The following is an 11,085-nucleotide window of genomic DNA, read 5'->3' on the forward strand; positions in this document are numbered from 1 at the left end:
TTTGAACTCTATCTCCTATTTTGTCTATTTTGAACTCTATCTTTCTAGCAGCTCCTGCCCAGATGTGGCAACAGTATTCCATCCTTGGACGTACCTGGCTCTTATATACATAGAGAATTGCATCAGCAGTAAGATATTTACCGGATCGATAGAAAGTTCCCACCATTTTTCCAGCGGCCTTGGCAACAGATTTAATGTACGTGTTCCATTTAAGATCAGGAGCAATGGTCAATCCTAGAAGCTTGTCAAAACTTGAGGCCTCCTGAAGAAGAGAGCCATTCATTTCAATTGATGCCAGATGTGGATCAGAATGTTGATGATGTAAAGAGAGAAGCTTGGTTTTAGATGCATTAAAAGTAACCAGCCATTCTTTACCCCATTGTACTACGTGCTCAAGATCAGAGGAGATAGAATCGGAGAGAACTTGGTCGTTTACTGTATTAGATGTGCTACCATAAATGGTAGTGTCGTGAGCATAAATGTTTACAAATGATGTAAGGATGTGATTTGGAAGATCATTAATGTAGATCAGGAAAAGAGTTGGGCCCAGGATGGACCCCTGAGGGACACCGGCATTAATACTATGAGCTTCTGATTTTTGCCCCTCAACTACTACTCTTATGAACCTATCAGAAAGAAACTATTAAATAATTGAGAAGACATTTCCAGCTATACCTTGATCTTGTGAACTAAAACTTTATGCCATAAGCTATCAAAGGCCATAGATATATCAAGAGCAATTGCTCTAGAAAGTTTCCTCCGTCGAGGGATTTGCTAATCCTATGAGATATAACTGTAAGCACATTTGCTGTAGATCTAGCAGAACGGAAACCATATTGAATATCACTAAGAAGGTTATTTTTGTTGAGATGGTTGATTACTTCTGTATTTAACACAGATTCCAGCAACTTACTCATGACGCACAGGAAACTTATTGGCCTGTACTGAGAGGGGGATGAGCGATCACCTGAATTCTTAAATACAGGGCATACTGATGAAAATTTCCAGGGTGTTGGGAAGCTATTCTCCTTAAGACAACGTTTAAACAGTTTTGTAAGTATGGGCGCTAGTTCTGGTTGAAGTTTTTTTAGTACTATGATTGGAATACCAGGGCCAGTATTGAGTACTATAATTGGAATACCAGGGTCAGGGCCAGTTGCTTTACTGGAATCAAGGTTTTTGATTAGCTTGGCAACATCACGTACAGATATACGTATATCACATAGCGTGTTTTCTGATACAGGAGGAAATAATGGGGGTTGGCGGCCTTGGTCGCAAAGGATAGAATTAGCTGCAAAGTTCTTGGCAAAAAGTTTGGCTTTGTCTGATGCTGACGAGATTACCGCATGTCCATTGATGATAGTTGGGATAGAGCACACGCTTCTGTTTAGGATTCTGTTTGCTATTTGCCAAAACTGGTGGGAACCAAGCCGCTGCTCAGCTACTTCGGACTTGACGGACTGAGCATACAATTGTCTTAGGTTCTTTATTACTTTCTTATAATGGTTGCTGGCAGTCCTGAAAGCGGCTTTAGTTTGCATACATCTATTACGTTGGAAGCAGTGGAAAAAGTGATTTCTGTGCGCAATGGCAGCAGCACATTCTGGAGAAAACCATGGCTGGATGTAAGGTTTTTGCTGGAACTTTTACGAGGGTATGAAATGGTCAATACCTACTATTCCGTCAGTTCTGATAATATAGAGTACACATCCTTTTTAAACAGGGTATGAATACCTACAATTAACCATTCCGTCAGGTCTATTACTATAGAGGACACATCCTTTTTAAACATGGAATGCAGAGATAGATCAGATATAAATGTACGGAAGCTATCCCAGTCAGCCATAGTGTATCGATATACTGTACGATGGAGATGTACATCTGAGGACTTATTATATTTCATTTTTATCTTAATTGATACAACGGAGTGATCGGAAGATCAAAGAGGAGACAGAACGGAAACTGAACATAGTTCAGGGAAAGTTGTGAGAAAAAGGTCTAGTAGACTTGCATACTGGCAATGTTTTTTTTAAGTTTTAAACTTCCAATTCAACAACATCAGTTTTAATCAAAGTTTACATATTAAATTACTGACATTAATGTTTAATATGGTTACTTCATTTGATTTACTTTGATAATTACATGGTCACTTTTTCAGATTTGATCCTGAATTCATGTAAAAGAAACAAGAAAATATAAAAAAAATTATCAAAAGGTGTCTCCTACAGATCAAACAATAAAATATAGAACAAAAACAATAGCTAAAAATTAAAATAAACTACAATAAACAATTTTTGTTTCTTGGTGGGTTTTAAGAACTTGAGTATTTATTCAATATTTTTGAATAGCATCTTTTTAATCTCAAATTGCAAGCATTCGATTATTTATTCAATAATTTATTTGAATATAGGAAATAAAGTACCGAATTGGGATATTCATTTTAGGATGTTGACATCTCGCTCACATAGCATTACGATGTGGTAAGAATATATCTTTTCTAAATACGTGTTCAATATATGTGTTTAGGGGTTAGTTACTTAAGGTAAGGACACATATTTTAATGGTTGATGGAAAATGTCCGATTGACTGTTTTGCATATTTAAAAAAAATTATCCAACTCCAAAATCAGTCAATCATAAACTCCAAAATAAACAATATCAGTCATAATTAAATTAACTAGAAACTTATATATATGCGTCGTATTTATTGGGAGAATATATAGCTCACATAGCATTACAATGTAATAAGAATATTTTCATTTCCAGAATATGTGATATGTGTGTGTGTTTGTTTAGGGGTTAGTCAGGGAAGGAAATGACACATATTTTAATGGTTGATGGAAAAATGACTAATGAAAGGAAATGTTTTGCATATTTTTTAAAAATCTACAACTCCCAAATAAACAGTCATAAACTCCAAAATAAACAATATCAGTTTTAATCAAAGTTTACGTATTAACTTACTGACATTAATTTATTCAATAATTTATTTGAATATAGGAAATAAGGTACCGAATTAGGATATTAATTTTAGGATGTTGACATCTCGCTTACATAGCATTACAATGTGGTAAGAATATATCTTTTCTAAATACGTGTTCAATATGTGTGTTTAGGGGTTAGTTATTTAAGGTAAGGACACATATTTGAATGGTTGAAGGAAAATGTCCGATTGACTGTTTTGGATATTTAAAAAAAAAATTATCCAACTCCCAAATCAACAATCAATCGTAAACTCCAAAATAAACAATATCAGTCATAATTAAATTTTAAGTATTAAGTTACTGACATGAACATTCATTTGATTGACTTTAAGTTGTCTCCTGCAGATCCAAAAATAAAATATAAAAAAACTACATTAATAGTAAAAATGTTTTTTATTACAGCAAATAGTATGAAACAAGGTGTATAGGCAGGTGATTGATGTTTTTGTTTCTTGGCGGATTTTTAAGCACTTGAGCATTTATCCAATATTATTGAATGGCAGATTTATAATATCAGATTGCACTCGATCATTTATTCAATAGTCAATTTATTTGCAGTCGACGGAATGTAGGAAATAAGATATCAAATTTGGAGATTTATTTTCGGATGTTGACATCAGGGATTTCTATTGTTCAATGTAAAAACATGTTTTGTTAATTAATCCAATCAATGCTTAGATTTCTGTGTCGCTTTCTACAAATCTTAGTAATGGTATTGTTAACCAAAAACTATACCTTTATACCAAAACACTTCTGCAGGCCTTCTGCTTGTTCTTCTTTGAAGTACCATGTTCTGGCAAGGGTGCGTCTGGTATTTGAGAACATCACTTTTTTAATCTCTTTTATCTATTATTTAATATTTTACTTTGCTTCTTTCAGAAAATTTATCATGGCAGATATTAATATAACTCAGGAAATGAAAAGACAGGTTGTAATAGTTGCAATAATGGCAGAACACAGTGATTTGAAAATTGACCAATTTCTAAAAGTTGGTTGATCGTTTGTCTTTAAAGTTCACAATGAACTAGAGGACAAAATGGCCCAATTTCTTCTGTTGCTAAACGCAAAAAAGCATCAACAACGCTCTGACAGCATCAGAACACCTGAATTCGTTCAGAGTTCAGAACATCATTGATGAGAGCCCTTAAAAGTCAATGAGGTAAATTGCAAAAGATCTTAATGTCTCCGAAGCCACAACTCATAGGACTTGTCATGAAAATCTTTGATACAAGTTGAATTTTATGAAGAGAGTCCAGTTTATCTCCAAGACCACCAAAAGAAAATCGGTTGGTAAGATCCAAGAGGCTTTTAAAACAACTAAACATCCTGTTGAGCAACACATTCTTTGTTTTGTTTTAGACGAAAAAGATTTGACCAAAAGATAAACCAAAGAAATGACAGATAGCTATGTGCTGACCCTTTTGAAGTTCCAAAAGTCATGCACATAAAATTTCCAGCAAGTGTTATGGTTTTGGGGATGGTTAGCGATGAGGGACATGTGATGCCACCACATTTCTTTTGTTGCAGCTGGGATGGTTAGCAATGAGGGACATGTGATGCCACCACATTTATTTTGTTGTAGCTTGGATGGTTAGCAATGAGGGACATGTGATGCCACCACATTTCTTTTGTTGTAGCTGGGATGGTTAGCAATGAGGGACATGTGATGCCACCACATTTCTTTTGTTGTAGCTGGGATGGTAAATTCAAGCGGAAAATAAGCATTAACCTGCTATCTTATGCATTTCAGCTGAGAGCCATTTTAAAGACTCTAATGATCCATTTAGAAGCAATTGTTCGAATATATCTGTAACTATTGAGTACAATTGTTTATGTAGTTGTTGAATCTTTTCCTCACTGTTAATTCTCATACATATAAATACACTTGAATTCGTTGCACAAATATCACGTATGTCTATTGTTATTTTCGCATCAGGTTATTAACGAGAACACAAATATTGATATAGTGTGCAAGAATATAGATTTTCGTCTTTATTTAAAATAAATTATAAAAAAATCAATTGTTCTCTTTATAATTTCAGTTGTTTTAAACAACAGTTTGGTCTTCTTTTAATTGTGTGTCTTTTGTATATTTTTAAAAGATTTTTCTGCGTCCATTTTCTCTTATAGCAATCAATATAATATTTATATTTTTCAGAAACAATAATGTTTTAAGCAATTCATTACTTCTTTATTGTATTATATTCCCAAATTAAGTTCTATTATAAAATATCTATTAAGGACATTTTCATCAATCATGAGTCGTTTCAGGTTTGCTTTAAGTAATACTGTTTTACTTGAAATTCTCACATGAATAAATGTGAATTCTTAGAATAAGACCATGCACATATTTGGCAAGAAAATGGCATTTTCTAATTGTGTATCTTTTTCATATGCTTCTCTAAACGTACAAGAATATTCACATATTTTGCAAGAATATGGCTTTTCCCCAGTGTGAGTTCTCATATGTCTCACTAACTGTGATTTGTCAGAAAAAGAATACCCACACACTTCACAAGAATGTGGCTTTTCCCAAGAGTGAATTCTCATGTTTCACTAAATGTGGTTTAACAGAACATGAATATTCATACACTTCACAAGAATGGGGGTTTACCCTTTTTTGTTTTATTTTACTTCAGTTGAAGTTCTTAGAAATCAAGGGGCCCACAACCAGGGGCTAACACTTGAACTCTATATGAGATACATAAATATTCGAAAGTTTCCATTAATGTTCTTTTTATCTCAAGCACGGAGTTAGTAAAGAAATTGAAAACATAATTTTCTTCTCCCCAATTAACCATTTTTATACGTTGTAGTATATCTTTCATGCTGGTCTCTTGTGTCTTACTGGATTCCAGTACAAGAATTTATCTAGTCTGATGGAGTATTAATCTTCCTGCTATTATTTGCGGTAACATCACTTGGAGAAGGTGACCCATTCCTCAGAAAAGTTAATGTGGGGTAGCTGTACTGAGGAGATCTTATTTGGGCAGCGAATACTATGTGATTTTGCATATTTGGTCAGGGTTTACTTCTATGGAAAAGGTATCCTCATGCCAGATTGTTCTGACAACCCCCTATACAGAGATACAGAGGATAGTAGGCATTCAAGTTCTCTCCCCAGTGTGGGTTCTTGTATGTGTAATTAACGATGATTTTCCAGAACAAGAATATCCACAAACTTCAGAAGAATATGGCTTTTCCCCCGTGTGACTTCTCATATGGTTAACTAACTTTGATTTTCCAGAAAAAGAATATTTACACATTTCACAAGAATATGGCTTTTCGCCTGTGTGTATTCTCATATGTGTCACTAAAGATGATTTTCGCGTAAAACAATATCCACAAACTTTACATGAATGTGGCCTTTCACCAGTGTGAGTTATCATATGTGTCACTAAATGTGATTTTCGAGAAAAAGAATATCCACACACTTCGCAAGAAAATGGCTTCTCTCCAGTATGGGTTCTTGTATGTTTCACTAACGTCGATTTATCAGAACATGAATATCCACAAACTTCACAAGTATATGGCTTTTCCCCAGTGTGAGTTCTTGTATGTGTCACTAAATGTGATTTTGAAGAACAAGAATATCCACAAACTTCACAAGAATAGGGTTTTTCCCCAGTGTGGGTTCTTGCATGTTTCACTAACGATGATTTTACAGAACAAGAATATCCACAAACGTCACAAGAATGTGGTCTCTCCCCAGTATGAATTCTCATATGTTTTACTAACTTTGATTTTCCAGAAAAAGAATATTCACACATTTCACAAGAATATGGCTTTTCGCCTGTGTGTATTCTCATATGTGTCACTAAAGACGATTTTCGAGTAAAACAATATCCACAAACTTTACATGGATGCAGCTTTTCTCCAGTGTGAGTTATCATATGTGTCACTAAATGTGATTTTCGAGAAAAAGAATGTCCACACACTTCGCAAGAAAATGGCTTCTCTCCGGTGTGGGTTCTTTTATGTTTCACTAACGTCGATTTATCAGAACAAGAATATCCACAAACTTCACAAGTATATGGCTTTTCTCCAGTGTGGGTTCTTGTATGTGTCACTAAATGTGATTTAACAGAACAAGAATATCCACAAACTTCACAAGAATAGGGCTTTTCCCCAGTGTGGGTTCTTATATGTTTCACTAACGATGATTTTACAGTACAAGAATATCCACAAACTTCGCAAAAATATGGTTTTTCCTCAGTGTGGGTTCTCGTATGTTTCAGTAAAGATGATTTCTTAAAAGAAGAATATCCACAAACTTCACAACAATGTTGTTTTACCTTAGTGTTAGTACTCATGTGTTTTACTAACAATGATTTTTCAGAACAAGAATGTCTATACATTTTACTTGAACGTTGCCTTTCTCTGTTATTCCAATTCACTTATTAGTTTGTAGAGCTGAGGAGGGGTTTCCTAACAAATGCCAAACATTTACTTACTATCTAATATATTCCAAATATTTTTTAATGCTGACTTCTGTATAAGTGCAATTGTTTTCCTTTAATGTGCATATGTTTTGCCAAACCATATTTTACAAAAAAAAGAATATTATCAGATTTCACAAAATGTGCTTTTTCCAAATGAGTTCACATATGTGTCACTAAATGTGATTTTTAAAATAAAACAACCACTTAATAAAATATGGCTTTTCCCCAGTTCAATTTCTCATCTCAATTTTATTCTAGTTTTTATTATTTTGATTCATTGTAAAATCAAGCACATAATTCACAAAAAATAATATTATTTTCAAGCACATAATTCACAAACATTAATATTATTTTCTAGACGTGTTATGTTTTCACATTGCATAAAATTCGTAAATAATATTGTCCAGTAATTAACAAATAATAAAGTCCAGTATAGAAATATTTCCACAGATGTCACTGTTATCTTCCATATAAGGTAATAAATATTTATAGCATAATATTTAAGAAAATCATATTTTACTAAAATCCAATGATAGCGTTCAATCATGCTTAAAGAAAATCATATTTCATTAAAATCCAATGATAGGGTTCAATCATGTTCAATGAAAAGAATATTCCATTAAAATTCAATAGCAGTGTTCAATCATGTTAAGAAAAATTATACTCCATAAAAATTGATGAATAGGGTTCAATCAGGAACATCTGCAAAACAATAAAATTCTGTATTTTAGTATTTGCATTCACGTATTTTTATTCTGCTTATTGTTGTCAATATTATTGGATTAATTTCATTCAAAACATCATAGGAGTCACGTTAAAAATAACCTTTTCCAAACATTACACTGAACCAGTCGATACAGGTGTTGCTTATAATATAATAGAGTTGAAATTCTATCTGGAGTTTTTATATGATTTTCATCGTGATAATAAAATACACACACATGTATATATGAATGTGACAATGAGAGTAAATTACAAAAATCCATGAAATATTTGCCTTCTTTAAACACATACACATAAATGATATAGAAATGAAATTCTATACATTTTACCTTCTTCAAACTCATACACATGATTCATATATGGACAAATACAAAGTGATCATGAAGAACCAGTCGATACAGTACCCATATTGTCATTTATTATCATCTTACAGAACACTTTAATCAGTCATTAAATTGAGGTTATGTGACTGAGAATTGTATGCGTTTCACATATCATGTCTTCAGGAAATGTTAAAATATGTTGCAATTAAATTTGTGACACCAGTTTTAAGGACATTTTTATAATTACTTTTTAAAAAACAGTAAAAACTTTTTAGTAAATGAAAGACAATTGTAATTCTGATATATTTTTGTGAGTGAAATAATTTTCTGTTTGAAATTTTACACATCTATGTTAGATCTTTGTTATTTCCATTCATATATTCCTGTATATCTGCTTCTGTTTATAATTTGTTTTATGGTGAACGTCAATTAACCGTTAATCTATGAACCCCAAACAAAAAATTATATCAATTTAAAAGCTTTTTAAACTTGCAAAAAGGTTATTCCTATTCTATAAAAATACTCTGCACGAATATTGTTGTCAATTGTTTTCAATCTTTTTATCATAGAAGAAAGACTTTTTTTTATATTTTTCAGAAAATATTTGAAACATTTTTGTATTAATTAAAACGTTAACTTAATTAAAACGTTAACAACTGATAATAAATCGAGTTAATTTTGAAATGTTCCAGTTTATACAACTTGCATTTCTTAATTGAACAAAAAAATATGTTTTAAGTCTTATTTGTGGTGTATGTAATTCTTAGAAAATTTGGGAGAGAGGGAGAAAATGATAGACGACATTATAAAACATAGGTTATTGATGTGCTTATTGCAAAGTTAATTAAAACAATTAAAATGGACTTTTGTGAAACATAATTCAATCCTACACAAACTAACATCGTGTTGTTATATTTTATAATATTTATATACTTTAAACACCGCTGGCTAACCTCATGGTGAAAAGCGAGCAGCTCTGCATAAGTCTTCCCTGCCAGTACATAGCCTCTCCATCATCAAGACTCCTACAGTACCTCCACGTTGTCCAGACACGGTAACTTGCGGCCCCAGGCTAAACCTGTAGGTGATCTCAGAGAAGTAGGAGACCCCAGAGGTAGTGCGTTATGGCTCACCGATGTATGGACATGCCCTGGCACACTACCAACCCCTATCCCATTGTCTTGTGGGTGCCCTTGGTTGGGCGAAGACTAGGGGAAGCAACCCCAAATAAAACACCACTGTCTTGTGGGCTTTATCACAACAAAAAGCTAAGAGATGGGAATTCTGACTTCAAATTTTACTGCTGTCTTGCAGTTTTTCTTTAAAAGGCTATGGAACCTCATCCAGAAAGAAAAGGTGTAGTAGCAGACACAATGGGGCAAATGTCTACCTGATTACTTTTGGCCAGAAGCTGCAGCCTCCTCTACTGCCAATCCTCGCGGGTTCACTCCACCGGAAATTAGTATTTGAGGTTCAGAAGATACTTATCTGATGCGCAACAGATACTACACCTAAACTGCGCAAGCAAGTTAGGAACCAAAATGGAAAGTTCTGTACCGAAGGATAAAGCACTGAGGCCTCAACCAGTCATCTTCAAGGCTGACGGACTGCATGATGATGATGATGATGATGATGCTTTTTAAACTTGCAAAAAGTTATTCCTATTTTAAAAAAATACTCTAAATCCTACCCGAAGATTGGTGAATTGTTGTCAATTGTTTTCAATCTTTTTATAACATCTATAACATCATAAAAACTTTTTTTAATATTTTCCAGAAAATATTCGAAGCATTTTCATTAATTAAAACGTTAACTTACAACTGATAATAAATAGAAAATATTTGAAGCATTTTCATTAATTAAAATGTTTACTTACAACTGATAATAAATAAAAAAATATTTGAAGCATTTTCATTAATTAAAACGTAAACTTACAACTGATAATAAATAGAAAATATTTTAAGCATTTTCATTAATTAAAATGTTAACTTACAACTGATAATAAATAAAAAATATTTTAAAATGTTAACTTACAACTGATAATAAATAGAAAATATTTGAAGCATTTTCATTAATTAAAATGTTAGCTTACAACTATAATAAATAGAAAATATTTAAAGCATTTGCATTAATTAAAACGTTATCTTACAACTGATAATAAATAGAAAATATTTAAGCATTTTCATTTATTAAAATGTTAACATACCACTGATAATAAATAGAAACATATTTGAAGCATTTTCATTAATTAAAATGTTAACTTACCACTGATAATAAATAGAAAATATTTGAAGCATTTTCATTAATTAAAATGTTAACTTACAACTGATAATAAATAGAAAATATTTGAAGCATTTTCATTAATTAAAATGTTAACTTACCACTGATAATAAATAGAAAATATTTGAAGCATTTTCATTAATTAAAACGTTAACTTACAACTGATAATACATAGCAAATATTTGAAGCATTTTCATTAATTAAAATGTTAACTTACAACTGATAATAAATAAAAAAATATTTGAAGCATTTCCATTAATTAAAATGTTAACTTACTACTGATAATAAATAGAAAATATTTGAAGCATTTTCATTAATTAAAATGTTAACTTAC

The 11,085-nt window shown here is 32.2% G+C and overlaps 1 protein-coding gene across 1 annotated transcript; it reads right to left on the reverse strand.

Annotated features, from left to right (window-relative positions):
• Window positions 1-3,120: 3,120 nt before the first annotated feature.
• Window positions 3,121-8,119, reverse strand: LOC145270686 (uncharacterized). Its single transcript, XM_080126312.1, has one exon. It carries the CDS (start codon window positions 7,339-7,341, stop codon window positions 6,091-6,093), a length of 1,251 nt encoding a protein of 416 aa, XP_079982438.1. The 5' UTR covers window positions 7,342-8,119; the 3' UTR covers window positions 3,121-6,090.
• Window positions 8,120-11,085: the final 2,966 nt, after the last annotated feature.

This window comes from Euprymna scolopes, chromosome 46, assembly GCF_053919585.1.
Source record: "Euprymna scolopes isolate OS-2025 chromosome 46, ASM5391958v1, whole genome shotgun sequence".
In the NCBI taxonomy this organism is placed as follows: domain Eukaryota; kingdom Metazoa; phylum Mollusca; class Cephalopoda; order Sepiida; family Sepiolidae; genus Euprymna; species Euprymna scolopes.